At 36.3% G+C, this 27,771-nt stretch overlaps 1 protein-coding gene across 1 annotated transcript in view; it reads left to right on the forward strand.

The window, feature by feature from the left end:
• Window positions 1-27,771, forward strand: part of LOC115213467 (b(0,+)-type amino acid transporter 1) — a 188,890-nt gene that overhangs the window by 160,309 nt on the left and 810 nt on the right. Inside the window, exons 9-11 of the mRNA XM_029782452.2 lie at window positions 22,086-22,182; window positions 23,020-23,169; window positions 25,726-25,894. Of these exons, the coding sequence (XP_029638312.1) occupies window positions 22,086-22,182; window positions 23,020-23,169; window positions 25,726-25,894 (416 nt within the window). The remainder of the gene's footprint in view (window positions 1-22,085; window positions 22,183-23,019; window positions 23,170-25,725; window positions 25,895-27,771) is intronic.

Genomic DNA, 27,771 nt, shown 5'->3' on the forward strand with positions numbered 1-27,771 from the left:
TTTTATAATTTTTGCATAATAATAACGCTATATCGCCGAAAATTTACATAGACATATTTATACAGATTTAGACGCGCTACATCCACAGATTAAGACACATACATGCCTTCCTGTACTGGTACACATCCCCATGCGCTTGTGATTCAACACACATATTCGTACAAATAAATACATACGCATTTAAAAATCCAATGTGTGTGTGTGTCTTCCTGTTTGCCTGTGTGTACGGGTTTGTGTATATGCGTGTGTGCGCGTGTGTTTGTGCACGTGTATAAAAGGCAGCGAGGGACCCTCTAAATGGTCACTCGACTAGCTGCAACTAGCAACCAGATCTCCTACAAATCACACCCTACTATTTTAAAAATAACACATCGACTGATGTCCAAAATTTACTGCCTGAACGTCATATCTTTTTTCAACAACTTTCTTTGTCGATGAATCTTTTTTTTATCACATTTACACCCAACACTTTTAAAAATTACGCATCATATATGTAGCATATGTGTGGGTTCTAATTTTCATGATTTAACCGGAAGTTGTGATCAACAAGTGTTTGATCTAAGAAATAAATGTTTATATAACTAGTCATTTTTATAACATCCATATGCTTCTTCTATAAACATAATCCCGAGATATATTTATTTGCAATGCTATATTTTGCAAGGTTAAGCATCTTGCTTGCAGACTTGACTTTATCTCCTATTTAGCTTACCTTGCATCTAATGCGACTGTATAATGGATGAAAAACTGAATAACATAAGCTAGGAAGCCGGATAAGCAAATCCGCTGGGCACTGTAATTGTTGCTAATAATACAACATTGGAAACAAACCAAATTATCTCAGGCCGTTAGCAAAAACTTATGAAAAATTGCGTACGGGATATCAGCATTTACGTGAGGTCACATTATCTCACTATACTTTCTTCCACGCATACATAACTTATACCTTATATATGACTTATTGGGTTGTCCGGATAGTTCGTGCCGATTTATAGCAGCTTACTTTTCGACTTATTTATGAACATGGTTGAGTCCATAAAATAGGATTTAACCACACCTCCATTTAGAGCTCAGTTTAAGCTATCTTTTCTTGGAAGAAGGTTTATGTTCCTATAACCTGTGTTAATTCTGTAACCCTTTAAAATGGAAGAGAAGAAAGTTTATTTTCGGCACTTAATGCTTTGGGAACCAGACAAAAATTGCTGCAGCTCGGTTAGGATGTGTTAGCCACCCTACATATTCACCAGATATTGCTCCTTCGGATTTCCACTTATTCAGGTCTCTGCAAAATAGTCTTAATGGTAAAAATTTCAATTCCTTGGATGGCGTAAAAAGATACCTTGATGAATTCTTTGCCATGAAACCACCTCAATTCTTGGAAGAGGGTATTTTCAAGTTGAAGGAAAGATAGAGACGCATTGTGCAACAAAATGGTTCATATTTGGTTGATTAAAAATGTAATGACAAGTATTTATTGACCTTTTTCTTTCCTTTAAAAATCGGCACGAACTTTCTGGACAACCCAATACATTATTCGATTTCTTTGTTACCTTTGAGAAACGTTTTATATTTATCTAAATGTGAATATCTCAAGGAAAGACTGAAAGAATGTTGAACTTCCACCCACCATGGCACTGGGAGCAATTGCAGCAACACAAAACGTTACAGCCAGAAATTTGAGTTTCACATTCTGTACTGCAATTCTCTTAACCAAAATATAAACAAATTGTACAGTTGATATATAAGGAGATGCTGTTTAAATATGATATCCCATAACGTGATATATATAAATTCAATGTTTTATGTTTGACTCCAATATACTGTAAACAATATTGTACTTAGATGCACAGAATAGCATATTTTCCCCTACGACACCATTTTAGAATATCTTTCAATAAACGTATGATGGAATGTACAGCATTTATTTTATCACAAAATATACTCAGGTGTACTTACAAACTCGAACAATGTCCTATACGGTATTTTCTAGATCTAATATTTTAAAAACGTTTTCTTATTTTGTGCTCTTCTGTTGTTGTTTTTTTAACTTTTTGTGCTGTTTTTTTTTTTTTTTGCTCTGCTTTATTTTATATTTTTTTACTTATTTTTCAATGCGAATAAGTTTTAAATAAAATAAACTATCTTGATTACAGCTATATCGTCATGATTTGGATATGAAATATCACGTTTGTGTCAGGCGCATGAACACTCATACACACACATACACGCACACATTCACTCACAAACACACACCCTCACTCTTATACACGCGTACACACATACATATACACACCAACACACACAAGCACGCACACACAGTCTCAGATGCTCACAGACCACATGCATATATGCATATTTTCTTGATTAATTAATATGACGTTAATTGATATTTTGTATAGCGGAGGTTGTATTTTAGACGAACGTTTATTTTCCATCACACAATGTCTGGCTTCTGTTGTTAATTTCCTGCTAAACGTAGACTAGATTTCCTTACTTCGTTTCTGTACCAGAACCGTCTTCATTTGTTTAATTATAAGTTGTTTATTTTCTTCGTCTATTCTGTAATGACCTTACGCTCTGTCTGCAAAGAGTGCACATTGATTTAGTTAGATATCGAAAACTTAAGCTCGGCTGAGCCGATAGACTGGTTTGCATTAGATATTCATATCCTGTTAATGTTTCAACGTTGGACAGAATCTGAAATCAGAGGAACTTGTTCCGATATGCATCGATAATGATTAGTATATAGGAGAGATCAATAATTTTAATTGTCGCCATGAGTGTAGAATCTAACGTTTGTGATCCTTGCTGTTCGTCTGAGACCGAGGAAGAGAAAGATGTGGCCTTCCCGCTTGGGCTTTAGACAAGTATTTTAATATGACATATTTCATTTTAATTAGCCTAGTTGGTTGTAAATGATGACAGAAAGACAGATCTTACACAAAACTACCATATAATTTTCACAAGTGTTTAGTTTTGTTTCACACATTAATTTGGCGTGGGTAGGATTTATTTGTATAAGAAAACTTCCATGCTGCAACGATTCAGTGGATTATAGAAATGATTTCATTAAGTGCAATAACTATTAACTATTGAATTAAGACTAACAAACATTGACTACATTTTATTTTAGTCTTGCAGCTGTGTTATACTGTTCGGTTATCGTTAAAAACTGGATTCATATAACGTGATTCAAGAAAGGCTCCGTCAGTTGATGCTTTTCGCGAGTAATGTCGTTATCACGTTATGGAAGATTCAAATGCAGTTCAGAATGGTTTGATTCTATTAGCCACGACACAAATAAATGTGGCAATATCGTGGAAAGCATTTCACTTGCGCTTCTGATTTTCTACAGAAACCATGAGCACCATGACTCTTTATATATATATATATATATATATATTCCGTAGGGTACAGTATTACATATCCATCACGGCCGATTTTACCAATCGGTTTCGCGCTAGGGATACAACAGAGTGTTAGGTAACAATCCGATTATATAACTCTGCGCTCATCAGAGGTAGCTGATATGGAATGAAATATAGCGCCATATTTCATATGATACTGTACACTTCGGATAACATACCCACTCTGTTGACAAATACACGAGTGCAATCTTTTTTCCTGACTTATTGACTTTTTGACGACTTACGTATATATATATATATATATATATATATATATATATATATATATATACTCTCTTTTTACAATCCAGTCGTCCTTTCACACGGAATTTCATCTTTTTCTAAACCAAAGACCCCGAAGTGACTGATATACGTTATGTGTGTCATTATGTATATCAGAAAAAATATATATAAGCCGAACCAATTTGTTGGCCTTTTTGGGGCTTTATAATTATTTATGTTATATAACACTATGTTATATATTATATTCCTGGTACTTAATGTAATATTGTAATATAAATAGATTATTGTCAATAGAATGTCAGTATATTTATCTTTATAATTGAACTATACCTATATTTATATGGTGTCCAACTGAAGTACCAGTGAATTGGATGTTTAACACACCCCTTTCAAGGATTTATTTTCCTCAGTTTGTTACTTTAAATGTGTGTGTATATATATATATATATATTTATGTATGTATATAAATAAATATATATATAACACACACACATATATGTGTATATCTATATGTATATATATATATGTATATATATATATATATATATATATATTTGTATATATATATATATATATTTGTATATATATATATATAATATATATATATATATTTGTATATATATATATATATATATTTGTATATATATATATATATATATATATATATATATTATATATATATGTCTATATATATATATATATATGTCTCTCTCTCTCTCTCTCTATATATATATATATATATTTAGTTAGTTAGTTATTTATTTATATACATATATACGTAAATATATATATATATATAATCTGTGGCTTTGTTCCTTATTCCTATATTAGAAATCAATCTGTGTGAAATGAGATTATCATAATGTGTCAGTAAAACATTTACCCTTACATTAAAAACGTCTATGAACCAGATGAAATACAATATCCGGTCAGAAGTAATTTATATGGGGAAACAGAAACAGTAACCATGGAAATAAACCTCGCCATTAACGATTTGTAATATATTGAAGCATTTACGTATTGCTTTATCAAACTCAAAGTTTAGCTGAAGTTATGCCACAAACATTCATCTGAGCATTATTTCACCACAAGTATCAGTAGTATTTACATAATCTAGGATGAAGCAAAGAGACGAATGAGAACTCACTTTTACCAACATCTAGACTTCCTCTCTTGATATATTTGTTGTCAAACGGTCGAGTGAATTACATGTTTTCCCTTTCAAGAGAAATCTATTAATGTCTGGCCGACCCAATTAACGTCTATGAGATTGTAGGATCTGACATACATACATGCAAAACTTTTGTTCTCATTTTACAAAGCTGCTGCTACTGTTTACAAAGCGACTTATTCGTTATACGTCACATTTGCCAGCGTATAAGACGCACTATTTTATTTTTAAACTAGCAGTATCGCCCGGCGTTACTCGGGTTTGTAAGGGAAATAACTATATAAGCATTTTTAGAGAGTTACTTCCCTTATAGATGCCAATTCGGGCTTTCTTAGCCATTTCTGTTTTGGTGTCTTCAAGCCATGAAGTCGTTGTTCTAAAAGAACGCTGGTCTCCTTGACAACGCTTTACGACGTTGATTTCCTTACACTCCCTTCCCCACAGCTTCACGAGGGAGGGAAGAAGGGGGAGAAGCAAACAGGTGCAGGTGTGACCATGGACGCCAACTCCGCCGCCATCGACACACGAAAAATATGCATTAAAATGGAATAAAAAATGATGTTAAATTATTTTTAAAATCGTAGACTCATCGTTGACGCGCGCTAATAGTCAGACGGGCTCGATATGAATCACGACTATAAGATACCCGAATTTGGTTAAACTGCACCGCAAAATGTGGGAGTAGTTAGGAATCTAAATCGAAGGGGACAGACACTCACACAACTACAGTTTTATATATATAGATGTACCAAACTGTTGTCTTGCGTCTAATGCAAGCAGTATTTTGGATAAGAGACCGAGTGTCGTGAACTAAGGGAGCTGGATGAGTATAAACCCACCAGATACAATAATTGTTACTAATGATAAAATATTGAAAGCAAGCCAAAATATCAGTCTGCCATCACAAACTTACGAAACATTCCTCACGGTTCGTTATGTGGGGAGGTCACATCATTTCATTGAAGGTGTGTATCCCAGCATACATATCCTTCGCCCGATATGCGTTTTATATCATTTAATGACTATTACCTTTAAGAAACATATTCTTAATAATTTTAATGAAAAATTCTCGGTACTGCTTAAATATTGAGGGCCCTTAGCGGTACTACTTTAATTTGAGAGGTCCCGGTGCATCTAAGTAACCATAAAACTAACCCTGACCCTAACTAACCCTAAAACTAACCCTAACCCTAACTCTAACACTAACCCTAACCCTAACTAACACTAACCCTAACCGTAACCCCCTAACGAGTGTGCACTGTAAAACATATCGTTATGTACATCCATCAGGACCTGTTTTTAAGTGGGATCTCTACATATAAGTAGTGCCAAACTCACTCCTAATCTGTCAGCAATTTGCAATGTGCAGATGACCGATTACGGTTACATAAAATATGATAAAGAAATATGAGTTTTACTGCCGATGTGTCAACTGTCTTGACTAAAATACAAACAACTATACAGTTGACCTGAAAGAAGATAAGTTGAAATACAGTCACAACATATACTCTCGTAAAGTATCACGACGAATGCACAACGTATATTGTCACAACATTGTATTTTACATGCAATGAATCACATATTTCCCTTACAAAACTACTTACAAAAACTTTCAACACGACAATAACGAAACATACTTATTTGTGTTTTGTCCCACAAAATATACTTGTAAAATTGGAATGAGTTTTAAAGGCTGACAAACACTGCTAAGTAGAATGTATTCTCTAAATATTTAAGTGTCCTAGATACAAACTCACTGTTTTTGCAACTTGATCATACCCGTTCAGCGTCTGTCAGATAGTGAAATTGCTTTTCTTATGTAATCATTATTTTCTTCTTTTTTTTTTCTTTTTTTTTTTAGAAAATATTAATATTTTCTGCCTCAGCCACAATGTATATAATATGATTGTATATTTTAAGTGGCTTCCCATAGCTTTTCCTCCAAGTATAAATGGAAACTAAGAGTTTAGAGGGAAGAGTAATGTTACTTCTACAATAAGAAGACAAAATATTTTCGCACAGACACAAGTCCATTCACAAATGTACATCGCCACACAGAACAAGGATGCGCGCACACACATACGCTAACATATTTAATCCATCCATCTTCGACGCATATTATTCCTAGAAGGATCGTCTTCAGGTACCTCCTCCACGGGGCCTTATCAGAGGTGTAACAAACTGAAACAATTCCTTTATTCTATTATTATTTTACTTGTTTCAATCATTTGACTGCGACCATGCTGGAGCACCACCTGAAGGGTTTTTTTAGTTAAAGAAATCGACCAGAGAACTTATTCTTTGTAAGCCTAGTATTTATTCTATCGGTATCCTTTGCCGAGCTGCTTATGTTACGGCGACGGAAACACACCAACATCGGTTGTCAAGTGATGGGGGGGGGGACAAGCGCAGACACAAAGACATACAAACATAAATATATCACGTGATCACGTGACTGACCAGGCTATCAGATGTTGCTACGCATCGCTGGTCACAATGCGCTTCGCATTGTTTTGGCCTTCAAATGACGCCACCCCACTGGCTAAGCGAGCTGGCCAACAGAAGAAAGAATGAGAGAAAGTTGCGGTGAAAGAGTACAGCAGGGATCGCCACCACACCCTGCCGGAGCCTCGTGGGGCTTTAGGTGTTTTCGCTCAATAAATACTCACAACGCCCGGTTTGGGAATCGAAACCGCGACCCTACGACCGCGAGTTCGCTGCCCCAACCATATATACGACGGGCTTCTTTAGTTTCCATCTACCAAATCTACTCACGAGGCCTTGGTCGACTCGAGGCACTTGGCCAAGGTGTCACCCGGAACGATGTGGTTGGGAAGCAAGCTTCTTACCACATAACCTATGCAACCGTTTCGTTCTTGGTTTACGTCTAGGTTTCCTATCGGTTGGCTAGGCTCGAAGAATTAGTCTTGAGATACTTTTCTGCGACTTTCTAATAACGTGTCCATAGTAGCGGAGCTGTAACCTCTCAAAGCGGAGAAGTAGCGGCTCCACCCTGAGAGACCACCTGATCTCCGAGATACGCACCCTGTCGCGTAACGTTACTACAGAGATCCTCCAGAAGAACATCATTCCAGTCATTTGTATTCACGATCGTATTCTTTCGGTCATTACCTAACATTCAAGACCATAATCGAGGATAGGTACGAAACCGGAATTGAAGTTCTTGTTTAGTTGAAGAATCACTGTACCTAAATTTTGCTTGAGAATTATCTTTCAAAATTTATCAGGAATACATCTTTAAAGTAGGAATCCTTTCGTCACATAAACAATGTTTCCAACTATATAACTTAATAAATGTAGACAGATTTTTTCTCTCTTTTTTTATAAGCATTCAAAACGTATATAAATATGTTACTCACAAAATTTTATTGTAATAGTTTTGCTTCGAATAAAGTAGCAGAGTCGTCAGCACGCCGGGCGAAATTCTTTGCAGTATTTCGTCCGTCTTTAGATTCTGAGTTCAAATACCATCGAGGTCGACTTTGCCTTTCATCCTTTCGGGGTCGGTAAAACAAAGAACCAGTTAAGCGTTGGGTTCGATGTAGTCGTCCCCCTACATGGCCTTGCTATTTGCTTTTGAGCCAAATTAACTAACTAACTAACTAACTAACTAATTCAACCCCTCCTTCGAAATTGCTGGCCTTCTGCTAAATTCTGCAAAGCATTCTCTCCAGGGTGCTACTGATTATTGCCAGCACGTCACCTAAATATTACTAAATTATCTTTTCTATCATAGATTCAAAGCCTGAAATATTGGAGCGGAAGAGGCAAGTCAGTTACATCGCCCCTAGTACTCAGCTGGTACTTATTTTAGTGACTGCGAATGAGACTAAATAACGACATCTACTGATATCCGCAAACACTAGTTTCACACACGATATAAATGTAGTTGTAGGAATGCAACAACAAAAAAAAAAAACCAGCGACTTGAAGCATTCTAAGAATTACAGAATTCCGCATTTCCGAAAATATTACTGTAACACGAAACCTATTTTTCAGTCGATTGCCATCATATAAATTGAGATGCGTCCCCAAAGAATCTCTTTGACAACACACAAAAAAAAATAGTGCAAGTAATAAAACCTCCGATCCTCTTTTTGGAACCCCCACCCCACTGTACGGCGCGCTTTGCATCATCTAGAAACGGCACAGAAAGACTGAGTTCAAGCTTTCTTTTCAAGTCACTCACATTGCTATTTCTACCGAAGAAAACATGGATACCAAAATATTCATTTCTTTCCCTCTACAATAAACTGTTTTGGTATCTATTTAAGAAACCACTGTACAAGTGGGCTGAACTATTAAGAAAGGTCTCTGTCATGTGCACAAAGCGATGATAGGATATGTACCATAAGCTTTTCGACCGACCGATTCACCTTGTAAATTAAAATGCTTCAATATATTTTTGTATCCGATTTCATCGTATTCTTTCCCATAAACAAATCTCGAACTTAAGAGTTTAACCTTTCACCCCACTGAAATTTAATGCTATGGTTGAGTCAATCAACTGATTACATTCGACTCCCACTAAGTATATATATTTCATGCAGTTAACGTTACACAAAGATTGGAGTTCAAACAATGGCTATATCGAATCTCAGCATGTTGAAAAAGTACAAGCTACAGTCATTACATTACGTTTAGAGATGACAATGGACTAACAGTAACCAGTGTAAAATAAATAGAATCATTCAATATTGCAAATGTGGCCCACTGTGTGGCACTTTCGGGAGGTTTTTCCCACTGTAGCCCCGGGCCGAAGCTTTGTGAGTGAATTTGGCAGACAGAAACTAAAAGGCAGTGAGCTGGCAGAAACGTTAGCACGCCGGGCGAAATGCGTAGCCATATTTCGTCTGCCGCTGCGTTCTGAGTTCAAATTCCGCCGAGGTCGACTTTGCCTTTCATCCTTTCGGGGTCGATAAATTAAGTACCAGTTACGTACTGGAGTCGATATAATCGACTTAATCCGTTTGTCTGTCCTTGTTTGTCCTCTTTGTGTTTAGCTCCTTAAGGGTAGTAAAGAAATAGGTATATTGTCTGCGTTACGTTCTGAGTTCAAATTCCGCCGAGGACGACTTTGCCTTTCATCCTTTCGAGGTCGATTAAATAAGTACCAGTTACGCACTGGAGTCGATATAATCGACTTAATCCGTTTGTCTGTCCTTGTTTGTCCTCTCTGTGTTCAGCCTCTTGTGGGTAGTAAAGAAATATGTATTTCTCCCGTCTCTACGTTCTGAGTTCAAATTCCGCCGAGGTCGACTTTGCCTTTCATATTTTCGGGGTCGATTAAATAAGTACCAGTTACGCATTGGGGTCGATATAATCGACTTAATCCGTTTGTCTGTCCTTGTTTGTCTCTTCTGTGAGTAGCCTCTTGTGGGCAGTAAAGAAATTAGAAACAGAAAGAAGTCCCTCATATATATATATACATATTCACACACGCACACATATATATATATTTCTTTACTACCCATAAGGGGCTAAACACAGAGGGGACAAACAAGGACAGACAAACGGATTAAGTCGATTACATCGACCCCAGTGCGTAACTCGTACTTAATTTATCGACCCCGAAAGGATGAAAGGCAAAGTCGACCTCGGCGGAATTTGAACCCAGAACGTAACGGCAGACGCACACATATATATAGGACATCTTCCTCATGAAGGAGACATTACTTATAAGGATGAGTTAAACTTTTGAGCTTTATTTCTTTACTGAAAATGTAGTCCAGAAACGGCCGTCGAATGGACTTCCTCTAATAACGGGACTTTTACATTAATTGTAAATTTTTGATTTGTTCTAGTCATGTACTTATTTGCTCTCTGAACTGTCTTAGCTTTTTTGCTGTTCGATGACTTAGACGCCTTCCTACTTCTATATTTGTTGTATTTATCATTATTTTCAATCTCTATTATATTTCTGTTAACGTGTTCTCTTTCGTTTGCACTCACCGTATTTACACCTCGCGTATTTTTAGGTTTTTTCATTTATATTTTAATTTATATATTTATATGTTTTTATATATATATATAGATTTGTATTGAACTGTATAAATATGTATTAATGTGAAAGCGGCGAACTGGCAGAAATGTTAGCACGCCGGGCGAAATTCCGCCGAGGTCGACTCTGCCATTCAACCTTTCGAGGTCGATAAATTAAGTGCCAGTTGCGTACTGTGGTCGATCTAATCGACTGGCCCCCTACCAAAAATTTCGGCTCTTATGACTAGAGTAGAAAAGAATATGCATTAATGTACATGTATTTTTGAAAATTTTAAACCTATGTGTTTTCCGTTTGGGAATTTGCGGGTTTAATAGTATATATATATATATATATATATATATATATATATAACATATACGATGGGCTTCTTTCAGTTTCCGCCTACCAAATCTACTCACAAAGCTTTGGTCGGCCCCGGGCTATAGCAGAAGACACTTGCCCATAATGTCATGAAGTGGGACTGACTGAACTCGGAACCATGTGACTGGGATGATCACTTCTCACCACGCAGTCATATATATATGTGTGTGTGTGTGTGTGTGTGTTCTTTCGTGTTCGTGGTTGTCTGCCACCACCGCGCCTGAGAAGGCGCGTGGCTTAGTGGTTAGGGTGTCAGCACCATGATCGTAAGATGGTGGTTTCGATTCCTGGACCGGGCGACGCGTTGTGTTCTTGAGCAAAACACTTCATTTCACGTTGCTCCAGTCCGTTCAGCTGGCAAAAATGAGTAACGCTGCCATGGACACATACGCCATAGAAACCAGGAAACCGGGCCCATGAGCCTGGTTAGGGTTTAAAAGGGCGCATTTATTTGTGGAGGCACATGGCCTAGTGGTTAGAGCAGCGGACTCGCGGTCGAGGGATCACAGGTTCGAATCTCAGACCGGGCGATGTGTGTGTTTATGAGCGAAATACCTAAGCTCCACGCCGCTCGGCAGAAAGTAATGGCGAACTCCTGCTGACTCTTTTACAACTTTCTCTCGCTCTTTCCTCCTGCATCTTGCAGCTCACCTGCGACGGAGTGGCGTCCCGTCCAGGTGGGGAACCTATACGCCAAGGAAACCAGAAACCGACCCTAATGAGCCAGGCATGGCTCGAGAAGACACAAAAAGAAAACACCCCGCCTGAAAACGATATTTGTTTGTTTATGTCCTAGTTAACCACCGGTTCGACAAAAGAGATCGATAGAATTAGTACCAGGTTTAAAAGTAAGTACTGGGTGTGGAGGTTGTTCCATTCAACAAACCCTGTCAAGTAAAAGCTAAAAGTCTTTGTTAGATTTCTTATGGTTTCAAGTGTTTCTTCATAAGTATTTCTGCTTAAATATAGGTCAGCTCTATTGAAGGAGACGAAGAGGGGAAAATACTCAGAACCAAAAACATATCAGCAGCTATCATATTATAATACTTTGCCAAATATTAAGAAGCTACGATAAATTCTTTGGATAATTGTCTGTAGGAAAACAGAAAAGCATTTTTAACTCTTTTTCATGGCATTTACCATATATGAAAAGAAGGAAATTAGAAAAATAGATGTTAAGATCAGAAGTAATTTCATCCACTCGGTATGGAAATGATGTATTTACTAGAGAAATGAAATGATAGGCAATCCTGTAGATTTTAATTTGTTGTTTTTCGTTTTCTTCTATCGTTATTGGATAGGCATTTTATTGCGTTTTAGCAGTCTTGCTGCAGCTATCTGTATTTTTTCTGAGTAATAAGGTCAAAAGTATAATACTAGAAATAGGAATTCCTGTACAGACATACTACGTGTTACGTAACCTTGCACCTATTTCGGGATGCAGTCGGTAATTTTGCTCTTAAGGAAACAGATAAATTTTGAGAAATTAAAAATTACACTTTCTTCCGAGCCAAACGGTCAATTATCGGCAAGTAAACAATTTATAAAATTATAATCCTGATACGTAATACACACACACGCACGCGTACGTACACACACACACACACACACATTTATATATGTTGCTGTTGTGTATTTGTGTGTGTGTGTATGCACGCACACGCGTAAGTTTTTTTGTTTACCTTCGGAGAGTGAAGTGCAATTTTTCATTGTGAATATTTAAGTGTGTTTGTGTATATTTTCTAGCCGCAAAAGTATCTATCTATCTAGCTATCTATCTATCTACATATATATATATATATATACATATATATATATATATATATATATATATGTGTGTGTGTGTGTGTGTGTGTGAAATAAGACAAAGTAGAAAAAGCTAAAATAATTTTATCGTGAAGTACATTTTAGTACAGGTTTCCGTCTTTTAGACTTTTTCAACTAAGTGTAATGTTTTGTAGATATTTCCATAATCTTTAAATAGTTAAATATTTCCATAGTCTTTAGATAGTCCTCTCTCTCTCTCTCTCTCTCTCTCTCTCTCTCTCTCTCTCACTATTCTTTTGTGAATGCCTCGCAAGTGAGTAGTAGTAAATCTGAAGGAATAGTTTAGGAACAAAGAGTTGATGATTTAAGCAGGAGCAGCCAAGGGAAGAGAAGAAGAAGAATGTTTATGTCAAGTCCATTCAGAAGTGCTTGAAATTCCTTAAGTCTTTCTATACCTTCGTGCCAAAGAATGAAAAAGTCATCTAGATATCTTTTCCAATTATTTTCTATGTACAGGGAGAATGGGTTTCCGTATTTTTCTAGGTACTCCATGACTAGTTTAGCAAAGAAGAGGCAGGGGCATTCGCGTGCCTATGGCAGTCTCCAATTTCCGTTGATAGAAGTTGTCATTAAATACGAAGAAGTTATTCTCCAAGATGAATTTTAGCCCTTCTATTACGAATTCTTTGTTGATGCGATGTGGGAGTTCATTGGAGTAATTCTCTAGCCAGAATTGGATTGCCTCTATTCCTAAGCTTTGAGGGATATTGGAATAGAAGTTGACTACATCAAAGGACACTAGTAGGGTGTTTTCATTTTTTGTTTCAGGGAGGTGATTGATCGTATCTAGGTCGTCCCTTATGTAGCTTTTTATATGCTTGAAGAATGGTTTTAAGAGGATGTCTAAAAAGTTACTGAGGCGGTGAGTTTCGCATGCTGGGCCTGCTATTATGGGTCTTAATTTGAGGTCATTTAGAGTAGGTACCTTGACTATTATGTCTGTGACTCACCTGTATGCGTTACTTACTTATTCACTTTTGTGTGTCTTAAGAATACCGTAGAATTGACTGGATTTACTAATGAAGTTAGTCATGTAGTCGTATTCCTTCTCGATGAGCCCTTCTCTGTAAAGGCTTAACATTATTTTTAGTTTCTTATTTTCTGCGGACTGTAGTGTTGTACTTTTTCATAATATGTTGTGTCTTCTCATATGGATAGTACTAAGGTTGTATAATATAACATGTCCATTAATATAATATAACATGTCCATTATTTTCTACAGAATTCCGCAACGCCTTCTTCTATTTCATTGCAGCTGGGGCGTTGGGGTGGGTGTAAATTTGAGCCCTTTGGAGAGTATTTTGATTTGGTCTGGTGTTAGTTCTTTGTGGTTTAGATTGATGATGGTTTCTCCTGTCTGCCTGATGTTATCTCGTATCCCTGTGTTTGCGTGCTGGGTCTAAAAAATGATTGAGGTGAATGGAACGGTTGCTGTTATGTAGCTGTCCCCTATCGTTGTAGGGTGCTCTGTTGTGATTTATGGTGCGAGTTCTTGGATGGCGATTGTAAAATATTTCTCTATATCCCATGTTCGATGTTGGATGGTGATTGAAAAGTGTGTCCCTATATCTCATGTTTGGATATGGTGCTTTAGTGGGCCGTCGTTGATAATAATTTCTTGTGGTATGGCGTATTTAAATATTTAAGATTTTTAATATTTAATTGTTATCACTGATGAGTTCCAAATGGCGATATATAATAATATGCATTACTTTTATTGAAATATGGTTTTTGCGACAGAAACAGCTGTCTGACTAACTTAAATAAATAATCCATATTAGCATCAAAACCTTTTCTATTTATTTGATCACATTTATTGAACGGTGTCTAATAAACTGATTCTTATAATTATATTATTTTTATATATTCATACGGAAATGAAAGGAATTCCTTAAATAAAGTATGATAAAAAAAAACTTTGGAAACCTTAGGAACAATGCTCTAAACTGAAGAAGTATTTTCATACGGAAATATATTATATATATATATATATATATATATATACGCGCGCGCGCACGCGCAGGGTATTCGGGTTAAATTTTACTGCATGCATAAAAGTAAAAGGAAACACAATATCACATCCAAATAAAAGTAATTAAAAAAATTTCTAAAACCAACTAGATTAAGGCTGAAAAATAACAGTTTATTCAAAATAGCCGCCCCCGGCTTCCTCCTCAGCCTCAGGACACTCCAGAAACCGCTGCGTACGTTCCTCACTGTGTTTCTGAGATTTTCGAACGCGTCCTTGACCTTGACTACCAGCTCGGTCTTGGTGTTGCAGGCAGAGCAGTTGGTGTCTTCCTCAACTGCGCCCTACACGTAGTAATCCATGGGGTTACAATCAAGGAAAATAGGAGGTTAGACACTGGGGCTGATGAAATCATAGAAATTTTCGAACCACTTCTGACTCCTTCTGGGCGTATGGTAAGGAGCTGAATCCTGCTGCCACACATGTGACATTTCAGCAGCAACCCCCTCCAGCCAGAGTTTCACCACAGTCTCGAACATCTTCACATAACCGTCTGAATTGAGCGTAGGGCTTGGTTCAAAGCTGTAGGGCGGCATGATGTCAAACTCACTAGAGATACACCCAAAGACCATCAGGAAACTTAGTTTTCGTGATATGTGGTATATCACATGGATTGTAGACAAGTCACCTGTTATTTTGGGGTTTGTGCAAATGGTCTTGGCAGAAGTTCTTTTCATCTGTGAAGAACCGGATCATCTTCGGCTCCATAAGATGCCTCAGCTTGTTCAGGAGTTGCTTTGCCTTCGTCAACAGATTCTCTATGGCCTTGGATGTCAGGATTTATCCCTTGTGGCTCTTGTCCAAGTGGTAGCGAATGGTTTCATTCAGATCCAGTTTCATAGTGACGACTCCAACATACATCTCTTTCGTCAAAGTCCAGATTCCCTTCTCCGGATCATGCATCTCTTTGTCCAGCAGTTTTTGGACGGATTTTGGCCTATTGTGTCCCTTCCTACTAACCACGGCTTCGTAGTTTCCATTGCAGCTGTCCATGTCACGTCTTACAGCCTTTGCAATATTCACAGAGCATTAAGCAGCAATCGTGATGTAAGCATTTTGATTTCCGGCGCGAATCCTCATGATATACGAGGGGCGTTCAATAAGTAATGCCCCTGACCCACTTCCCATAGCAGTAGAGCAACGACACTTGGCACAGGTATTAGTCTTTTTCTACATAGGAACAACCCAGAGGTACGCATTTCTCCCATCGTTTGATGCAGTTCTGGAGACCGTTTTCGTAGAAGACCCCAGCTTGGTCCTCCAACCACGACGTGACTTCAGAAATCAAGGCTGCATCATCTGGGAAACGCTTTCCTTTCAAAAACAACTCCATGGCTGGGAAGGGGTGAAAATCAGAGGGTGCAAGGTCAGGAGAGTAGGGGGATGGGGGAAGAGTTCATAGCCGCACGCCTGTGCTTCTGATCTGGCGACACGCGAGTTGTGGACCGGAGCGTTGTCCTGCAGGAGGAGGATGCCTTTGCTGATCTTGCCCCGCCTCTTGGTTTCGATAGCTTCTCTTAATTTCCTCAAAAGTGAAACATGATGGGCTCCTGTAATTGTGGTACCCTTTGCCAGGAAATCTGTCATCACTACTCCGTCCTGGTCCCAGAAGACTGTGAGCATGACCTTGCCAGCGGAGGGCTGCACCCTTGCCTTCTTTGGAGGAGATGAGTCATGGTGCTTCCACTGCATTGACTGGGCTTTGGTCTCTGGATCATAGTGATGGACCCAGGTCTCATCCTGTGTAATCAGTCTTTTGAAAAATTTTGACTCATCTTCGTGGCACATCCCTAAATTCTTGCTTCTGGAATTCTTGCGTTCTTGCTTCTGGAAAAGTGTGAGCAACCTGGAAATCCATCTGGCAGACACCTTTTGCATATGCAAATGGTCATGAATGATAGTTTCCACAGACCCGGTACTAATCTTGACCTCATGGGCTATTTGGCGAATAGTTATGCGTCGATCTTCCAAAATAGCAGCCTCAACTTGACGGACAGATGCCTCATCAATGGCAGAAGGGGTGCGACCAGATCTGGGAGCTGTTTCCACAGAGTTCCGACCATGTTTGAATTCACGATGCCAGCGTTTTACAAGGTCATATGATGGGGCATCATCACCATAAGTTACTTTCATTTCATTAAAAGTCTCCTGTGGTGTGCGTCATTTCAAATACAAAAACCGGATCACTGCTCGACACTCAACATGCTCCATTTCCCACTTGACTCATTTCAAACACCTGTAAATCAGAAACCACAATTAGTTCGGAGCTGTAACTTGCCACTTAATCTATAGAGATATCAATAATTACACATGCAATTTCAGCTAGATCAAACAAAGGCAAGTGGGTCAGAGGCATTACTTATTGAACGTCCCTCGTAGGTAACTCTTTTCCACCATTCCACGTTGATTAAGTTATTTATAAAGTTGAGGTTAGAACTAGAGCTTGTCGAAATGTAAAAATTTGACTCTAAATGATGATGCAATGCGTTTTCCTTTTTCCCCTCTCTCCCACTTTTTCTCTCTGTCCACCTCTCTCTTGCACACACACACACAATTTGTTTCGACACTCACTATCTAAAATCTGATTTATCTAATATCTATACTAAATGATGTTTATTCCTGGTAAGTAAATACTTTGAACGTTGATAACAAAAGAAAAGTAAATAATATTATCGATTATATACAAATGCTAAAAGCTTGCTCTACAAATTTTGCGTCGGTCAATGAACATGAAGTTGCTTTCCCTCTTGTATGTCCTTTCATGCAATCGTTGGCATTGCGTAGTCAAACGTAGGTATTTAACATCTTTCGGTTGCGTAGCGAAACAGAAAACAAAGATTTCTTTTGGTTTTATTTCTTAATATTTTTGCGTAGTTTCCAGAGCAACACAATTCCATTTTTTATTTTTTTCGAAAAAGAAAAAAAAAAAAAACTACCTATAAACACAGTCAATATATTTCCTTACTACCCACAAGGGGCTAAACACAGAGAGGACAAACAAAGACAGACAAAGGAATTAAGTCGATTACATCGACCCCAGTGCGTAACTGGTACTTGATTTATCGACCCCGAAAGGATGAAAGGCAAAGTCGACCTCGGCGGAAATTGAACTCGGAACGTAACGACAGACGAAATACGGCTATGCATTTCGCCCGGCGTGCTAACGTTTCTGCCAGCTCGCCGCCTTAAACACTGCCAATATGCACGCGCACACACTGATTTTTGTGTATGCATGCACATATATGTATGTAAGTATAAATGTGTGTGTATGCATATTTGTATATGTATATTTTTATTTTTCTATGTATGCTTATATATGTAAGTATGACATCCTACTTGCGGGAGATACCACACACAGCTGTTGCTGAAAAGTAGCTATATATTAATTCTGAAGAATATTCTTTCATAATGACATATAAATGTAAACTCAGCAAACTTAAAACTGGTGTCTTATGCAGAACAAAAAAATGTCCTTATTTGCTATTAAAGCCTAGTATCTTCTACTTATTCGTATAAATGTATGTATGTATGTATTTAATAATAATAATAATAATAATAATAATAGGGAGTATATTTTTACTTATTATATATTGATTATTTATTTTTATACTATTTGTGATCTAGTTATGTTTTAAAAACTATATTTTATTTTTTATCTATGATTTGGTTTATGTCCATCATTGTTTGAATTGCATAATAGTGGTTTTTCTCTAATTTATATATATATATATATATATATATATATAAGTATATAAGCACATATGTATATATGAATGTATGGTGTGTGTGTGTGTGTGTGTATATATACATATATATATACACACACACGCACATTCATATATATGCATATGCTTAGATGTGCGTGTATACAAGAGAGTACCCAAAAGAAACCAAAATTTTGCAATAGTAATTTTTCACCTAGCTTTGCATGTTTACACTTTTATCCCCTTCAAAGTATTCTCCATCTGAAGCAATGCCTCGGTCCAGATGCGTTTCCACTGTTCAAAGCCATCCTGGAACTCTTGTGAAGTGATGCCTTTTAACGCCTCGGTCATTTCTTTTTCACCACAGACACACAAACATACACACACACACATATATATATATACATATATACGATGGGCTTCTTACAGTTTCCATCTACCAAATCCACTCACAAGGCTTTGGTCGACCGAGGCTATAGTAGAAGACATTTGCCCAAGGTGCCATGCAGTGGTAATGAACCTGGAACCATATGGTTGGTAAGCAAGCTACTTACCACACAGCCACTCCATGTGTGTGGTATGTATGTATGCGTGCATTTATGTATGTATATATGTATGTACTTCTCACAGTCTATTTTAATGCTGTGATCCTACAAGGTGATTAACAATAGGTGAAGCAGTGTCTAAGACTTCAGAAAAAATTCCATGATCTGTAAATAATTATTAGACAAATTATAAAAATCAATATGAGTTGATGGAACGCTAGATGACAGCAATATGTAAAGAACAGATATTGTGCAACTTTTGCAATTAGCAATCTCTTCTGTTCTTAACAAGTGGCATCAGAATGAATATATGAGCATTATAGCTAGCGAGTATAACTGCTTTCTCAAAGGTCAAAAGGTTAGTGATAGAATTAGAACACCCATCAGAATGTTTTGTAATACAACAGATTTTCATTTCTACATTCTTAGCTAAAATTCTTGGAGAGTCAACTTTGGTTTTATCACTTCTCGCTCTCATCCTCCTTCAGCATCATTGTTTTGACGTCCTATTTCCCATACTTACATAGGTTGGCTGGAACTTGTTGAAGTAGATTTTCTGCAACGCACCGAAGACTGCAAATGAAGGACACTATATGCATGACAGTAACACTTGTTGACAGCTATGTAAACAAGTTCATCAAGATTAATGAAGAGACAGTAACACACATGCACGAGCGTGCATACATTAATATTCATATATATATGTACAATTCTACAGTGTTGGCACAGAAACAATTGTAACTGATCATTAAAGATGTGTTAAAATATTTCTTTGTCCTATTTGGATTATATGTGTGTGTGTGTGTATGGACAATGTACTTCTTTCAGTTTCTGTCCACTAAATGCACTCACAAAACTTTGATTGATTCAAGGCTAGGTAGAAGATGCCCAAAGTGTTACACAGTAGGACTGAACCTGAAACCATGTGGCTACGAAGTAAACCACACAGCCATGCCTATAGCATAGAAAGTTTTTAATAGACTGATGTTAGAAAGAGATTATAAATTACAAAAAGTAGTTTTGATTGGATATATTGCTAAAATGATGAAACCCTTCTCTGTTAATTTGAAATTGAGGAAGGGCAAAAGCTAAGTTGCTGGTGGTGAACTGTGGGGGCAATTCCTGTTTGATTTCCAGTTCTAAGCAATAATAAATTTCACTTAGTTACCCAAACTCTTTTACTTCACTAATAATCCTTTCTATTGTAGGCACATCATCATCATAACCATCATAATCATCACTTAACGTCTGTTTTCCATGCTGGCATGAGTTGAAGTGTTTGATAAGAGCTGGCCAGCCAGAGACCTATCCAAGTTCCTTTGTCTGCTTTGGCCAGGTTTCTATGGTTCTATGGCCTTCTTAATGCCAACCACTTTACAGAGTGTGCTGGGAGCTTTTTACATGCTAGTAGCATGGGTACTTTTTTTACATGGTGCTGGCACAAGGTCTGAAATTTGGTTGAGGTGCTACTTGATTCCATCAACTCCAACACATAACTGGTACTAATTTCATCAAGCCTGAAAGGATGAAAGGCACAGTCGACCTTGGCAGAATTTGAACTCAAAACAAAGATGAACAATATGCCATAAAGCACTTTGTCAAGTATTCTTATGATTCTGCCAGCTCACTACATTATTCACTCCACTTATTACATATATGAAAGAAATTCTTCTTAACTCCAATATAATGGTCTTTTAATTTAATTTTATATTTTCTACCTTCAGATATTGCTGGTGTGTTGAAAATAAATTTTATTGTTTGAATAAATTTATCATATAGTTTTATTTATAAATGATTGAGTGTGCCCAAGTATTAAGGGTGATTTTAATTCAAAAGTTGGAGATCTTTATTCAGCATACTCTATGTGCATGTGCAAACATATTATTGGCCAACACGATGCCCATGGTTTCTGTTTAGCAAACTTCTGGCAGTGTAGTGATCTTTCAATACCAAACAGTCATTTCCAAAAGTAAAGGCTCCATACCTGGGCCTCTCCAGATAGAAATAATAAATAATCACCTAAGTGCAATGGCAGTGAGCAGGGACAGAATTGGAAATATATTTGTAATGTTTTAGATCTGTTGCAAGCCAAACTAACAATTGAAGAAAGTATCCAGTGAAGATATGAAAAACAAAAAATACTATAAGCTATAACTGGGGTTATGTATTACTGATCTAACCTGCTATAATCCTTGTAAATTATTGTGCACTGCACCTTTGTTAGTAATTCTTACTGACACTCCAGGTCATCTGATCAACAGAACAGCCTGCTTGCAAAAATAACATGTAAGTGGCTGAGCACTCCACAGACATGCATACCCTTAATGTAGTTCTCAGGGAAATTCAGCAGGCCCTCTGAATTACAGGTACTACTCACTTTTGTCAACTGAGCGGACTGGAGCAATATGAAATAAAGTGTCTTGCCCAAGGATACAACATACAACTGTGAATCGAATTCACAACCTTTTGATCATGAGCTAGAAAGCCTAACTACTGTTAGTAATTACAATTTCACAAATATAATTCTGGCCTTTCACAGACACTGTACCAAATTAGACAATTTAGTTCATCAGCATATTCTAATTTATAATCGTTTTTTGCTTTTTATTATTCCTCCTGTGCTGAAATGACATAAGAGCAAAATATAAATCAGGGTAAATTCAATTCACAACATCCCATTTACTGAACAATTTGTGACAGTTTGTCAGTTTTGTTTTATGTAATTTAAACCATATTACCAAATTTATTTAATTTTTCCATTATGTTCCTTGTAGGCTATGTTATGTTGCTGGCAGAGAAGGGCATTTTCCACGAGTATTTTCATACATTCATCATAAGAATCTCACACCAGTGCCATCAGTCATGTTCACAGTAAGAGTTTTTTTACTTTATTCTTAAAACAAATATTCACATAGTTACTCACGCTCAATTTTGCAGAATAAGCTCCATGATGCAAGCCACAAAGAGACTTCCGTTTCCATTCCTAATCTAAAATATTTTGAAATATCATGATGCTTATAAGATTCATTTTGTAAAAAGCACGAGACATGTATTACAGATTGTGTGAATGCTTTTAGAACCATATGCATTTAACAATGCATATTTTCTATGGAGCTGTCAATAACATCTTATTAATTGTTCATCAGCTACTGTCAATGAGAGAGTTTACATATTTCTTAAAGAAATATGTAAAATTTAAACATTTCAGTCAACCTGAAGGCCAAGCTGGAGCATGAACTTAAGTCATTTGAAGCATAATTCATGTTATTTCAGGAGTCTCATAATACAATATGCCATACTGACTCTAATGAAGGCTCCATGTTCATTCTATATTTATCTATACCAAATCAAGAGTAAAATATTCAATCCAAACAAACTGATGATATCAACTTGGCAGAGGCACACTTTCTAAACCAGATGATATTGAACTCAACATTTCAAGCTAACTGAAATATCAACTGAACAGAATCATTTCTTGCTGTTAATGGTCTGTTGACCTATTTTGTGAATTTTTTTTTTTGCAGTTAGAGAATGATATCTTATGAGGATTAAGTGCTTCAGTCAACATTTAGTGCCAGATGGCATCAAATTCTTGACTGGTTATCCCATATTTTACTGACTTGACCATTCATATTCTTAGCTTAGGTTATTTTCTTTACTTTAAGAGTGAAATGTTATCTATTAATTTTTATTTTTATTCAATTTCAGGCTTTGATGGGAATCATTATCATTATTCCAGGGAAAATATCAACTTTAATTGATTTTTATAGTTTCTCTGCATGGACTGTTTATGGAATAGGTGCCTTTACGGTGATATATTTACGGATTACTCAACCCAAGCTTAAAAGACCTTTAAAGGTAAGCTTCTTTCAAATAATTATATTTATTTATTAAAGTTTGTCTGAAATACCCAATGACAAAATGTAAATGCATATAAGTTAGAGGAATTATTCCATGTTCCATAAAACAAAAGAAATAATGATCTTGTTTTTTAGGTTTTTAGGTTCTTTAACCCACCCCTACCCAACTCCAAAATTATTAAAACAGCTTAGTTGGATAACATTCAGATTACAGCCACCACGATATATATATATATATATATATTCTACTCATTGATGTGGTGCATTACTGTACTCAAGAAGATCTGCCCACCACAACAGAAGAGATATCCTAAAACCAAGGTGCCACATAAAAAGCACTGGAGATGGTACCATATAAAAAGCACATACTACAGCCTGTAAAGTGGTTGGTGTTAAGAAGGGCATCCAGCTGTAGAAACCAAGCTGAAAGAGCTATGCAACCTGTCAATCCACCCAACCCACGCCAGCATAGAAAATGGATGTTAAATGTTGATGATGTTAGCTTTTATATTCACGTCATTGAGCATACAAACACAAATACATTTGCTAATCAGCATACATTCATGTTTCAGATGAGTGGTTTTCCTTTCAATTCCATGAGTTATTCTATATTTTAATACATATAATAATTAATATGCTATTAAGTTTAATAGATGATATTGTTTGATTTATGAAGGTGGCGAGCTGGCAGAAATGCCGGACGAAATGCTTAGCGGTATTTTGTCTGCTGCTATGCTCTAAGTTCAAATTCCACCAAGGTTGACTTTGCCTTTCATCCTTTCAGGGTCGATTAAATAAGTACCAGTTATGCACTGGGGTTGATATAATGGACTTAATCCGTTTGTCTGTCCTTGTTTGTCCTCTCTTTGTTTAGCCCCTTGTGGGTAGTAAAGAAATAGATATTGTTTGATTTATTCTGAATGTAGTCATGCTAACCAACTGAAGGTTATCTACTACTTGCTCAACCTGCTAGAAATAGCAACAATATTATACTCTACTATCTTAAAAACAAAAAGACACGTGAAATTACAAGATTTTAGAGAACAATATAATGGAAAACAAAATGGGTTGGTCATGACTAGCAAGCCTTTGACTTTTAAGTCTACTCACTCAGGGCTGTCTTGACCACATTTCTGTACTACAAGTAATGCAAGTAGACAATACTATGCTAATAAGCTGTAATAGACTGAAACATATCTATTGTTGCTCCACACCTACAAACATTAAACTTTCCTGCTTCAAAACATGTAAATTTACTTTGAGAGTCAATAACAATTGTTATGAGGATTCTAGTTTCCTTCTCCATTTGTTCAAATCCTGCAATGGTCAACTTACCCTTTCACCTTTTCAAGGTTGATAAATAAAGTGCCATTTGAGTACAGTGGATTGGCAGAACTGTAAGACTGCTAGACTAGATGTCTTGCAGTATTTCTTCTGGAACTTTGCATTTTAATTTCAAATCCTGCAGTGGCCTTCATGCATGGTAGACTTAATCTGTCGCTTAATTTATTACCACTACCTGGCAGCCAAAGAGCTTTTAACAGAGCCCACTCTATTATAAGCATTGAGACCAAGTCTCCAGTTTGAGGATATCTTCCTTCCTCCCTCCTTTCTTTCCACCAGTCTTGAGAGCCCTTTGAAGTATCCTTGGTATTGTCTTCTCTCCTGATTAAAACATTAAAAAAATCTAACAGGGAAATTTCAATTAATTCTTTCTAATTTTGGCATAAGGCCAACAATTTTGAGGATAGCAGTCAAGTCTATTACATTGACCCCAGTACTTGACCAATATTGTACTTATTTTATCAGCCCTGAAAGGATGATAGGCAAAGTCAACCTCAGAGGAATTTGAACTCAGAACGTAAAGAACTAGAAGAAATGGCACTCAGTATTTTTTCTGTATTAACAATTCTGACAAATTGCCACCTTCAATTAATTTCAATTAATTAAGAACTTTTTACATATGGCATTCAGCACATCAGCTCTAAACATATTACCCTACTTGACCAATACTGTACTTATTTTATCAGCCCTGAAAGGATGATAGGCAAAGTCAACCTCAGTGGAATTTGAACTCAGAACATAAAGAACTAGAAGAAATGGCACTCGGTATTTTTTCTGTACTAACAATTCTGACAAATTGCCACCTTCAATTAATTAAGAACTTTTTACATATGGCATTCAGCACCTCAGCTCTAAATATATTACACTACTGTTGGTATGAACACTGATAGGAATTGGCAGTATTGTCCTGGTTTTGTTGGATTTCTTAAGTTTACCAAAACTAGTCCACTAAATGTTGATACTAATAGAAGAATTCAGAGGTGCTTGGTTGGTTCAGTTGCTCAAAGCATTCACCTATGTCTGAAAGTAAAGAATAGAATAAAAGTGTTGTTAAGTAAATGGGAAGTTTAGTAAATGAGAAACAACTGAACTGAAGTAGGTCAAGGGATTGCATGCAAGATAGCTTTCTCTCATGGGCTCTAAGATGTAAATAATTTTATCAATATGAAAGAAATAATCAGTTATTTGTTTTCTTTTCTTTCTCAAACAGGTACCAATTGTGATCCCAATAATCGTTGTGATCATGTCAGCTTATCTTGTACTGGCACCAGTCATCCAGAATCCAAAGATGGAATTCTTCTTTGCTTTTCTCTTCATCTGTAGTGGACTGATTTTCTACTTCCCATTTGTTTACAAGAAGATTTCTGCACCTGGAATAGGTAAGATATTTTTCTTAAAATACTGTGAGAGAAAAGTTTCCATTCCCTAATTATTAAGACAAGTAGAGACATTAGATATTTAGAACACAAGCTTACCATATATATATATATATATATATATATATTATATATATATATATATATATATATATATGTATGTATATACATATATAATATATATATATATATTTCTCGAAATATTATGTTGATGAAGGAAATGAATTTGTATAATTGTAATCCAGAAACGCATCCATAATTAATCATAGACTGTTTGATTTCATTATTTTTTCTTCTTTATGCCTATGTGAGTTACAAATATATTGTTGTCTGCGGAGTCATATTTGTAGTAAAAAGATTTAGCTGTCCTTTTGGCTGCTATTTCTAAATTGTTGGTATGTGATGAAGCAACTTGTTGCTAAACCCTTATATATATATATATATATATATATATATATAATATCTGAATGTATGTGTGTGCATGTCATTGTATACGTGTTTGTCCTCCAACTGGTGTTAGTGTGTTTACATCCCCATAACTTAATGGTTGAGGGACCAATAGAATAAATGCAAGTGAAAAATTTGTATTGATGTTCTTCAAGGTGGTGCTCCAGCATGGCCAAAGTCTAGTAACTGAAACAAAAAGGGATAGAAAGGAGAGAGAAATACTGTTTAACCGTTTGGATATCAACTTGGCTAAGACAGCCCCTAGTTCAATGATTTAAAACATTCTGTTCTAAAGTGATCTAAATTTTATACTTACAAAAAAAATTTCATGATAATTTATGTTCCAAACCTAACTTTAAAAAAGACAAAATTAATTTACTAAATTCTTAATTATTTTCAAAATTAATTGAGACAAATGCAGTGTATTTCGAAAGAAATGTAGTAAAAGGATAAATGAAAACAAAAGATTAGATATAAGTGTATGAGATTTGTTATTATTAATGTAATTGTAATTTTTCTGAATCTTTATAGCATCTTTAGAGATTAAACAATTTCAAATATTTACATCTAATACATTTTAATTGGTTTAATATCTATTCATCATTACATGAGTTATTTATGAATATTTGGTAGTATGGACTCAATTCAAACTAAGAAAATTTATTTCTAAATTAATGTTTGTAACGATCTTATATTTGATTGACATATTAAATGGGAAGTAGAAAGGAAACAAAAAGAATCAAAGGCTGAGAAAGATTAAATCATCATCATCATCATCATCGTTTAACGTCCGCTTTCCTTGGTAGCATGGGTTGGATGATTTGACTGAGGACTGGCAAACTAGATGGCTGCACCAGGCTCCAATCTTGATCTGGCAGAGTTTCTACAGTTGGATGCCCTTCCTAATGCCAATCGCTCCGATAAAATATTTAATAAGTATTCCAATGAAAGGTGGGCAGCTGGCAAAAATAGTTAGCACACCAGATAGAATGCTTTGTAGCATTTGTTATGGCTTTATGTCTCATGTTTAAATCCTGCCATGGTCAACATAACTTTCCATCTTTTCAGGGTTGATAAAATAAATGCCAGTTGAGCACTTGCAGTCGATGTAATTGACTACCCCACTCCCCAACAATTTCAGATCTTGTGCCAATATTAGAAACAAAAAACAATTAGTGTCCCTAGTAACCCAAATATCACAACGAAAACAAAGTTTGAAGGAAATATTAGCCATTTTTCCTATTTTCTAGGGGTATACAACTAGAAAATAACAGTTGCTACCCAAAGACAAAAATTGTGTTACACAGTGTAATAGACTGCTAAAATTGTTATTCTTTACTCCAAGGTCATCCCTGATCTTCAGTTTAGCACACATATGACCAAGGGCATACTAGCCATTACCATCCAAACTTTGTTTCAAGTATAGTCTGTCT

The sequence above is a fragment of the Octopus sinensis genome, linkage group LG6, assembly GCF_006345805.1.
Source record: "Octopus sinensis linkage group LG6, ASM634580v1, whole genome shotgun sequence".
NCBI lineage: Eukaryota > Metazoa > Mollusca > Cephalopoda > Octopoda > Octopodidae > Octopus > Octopus sinensis.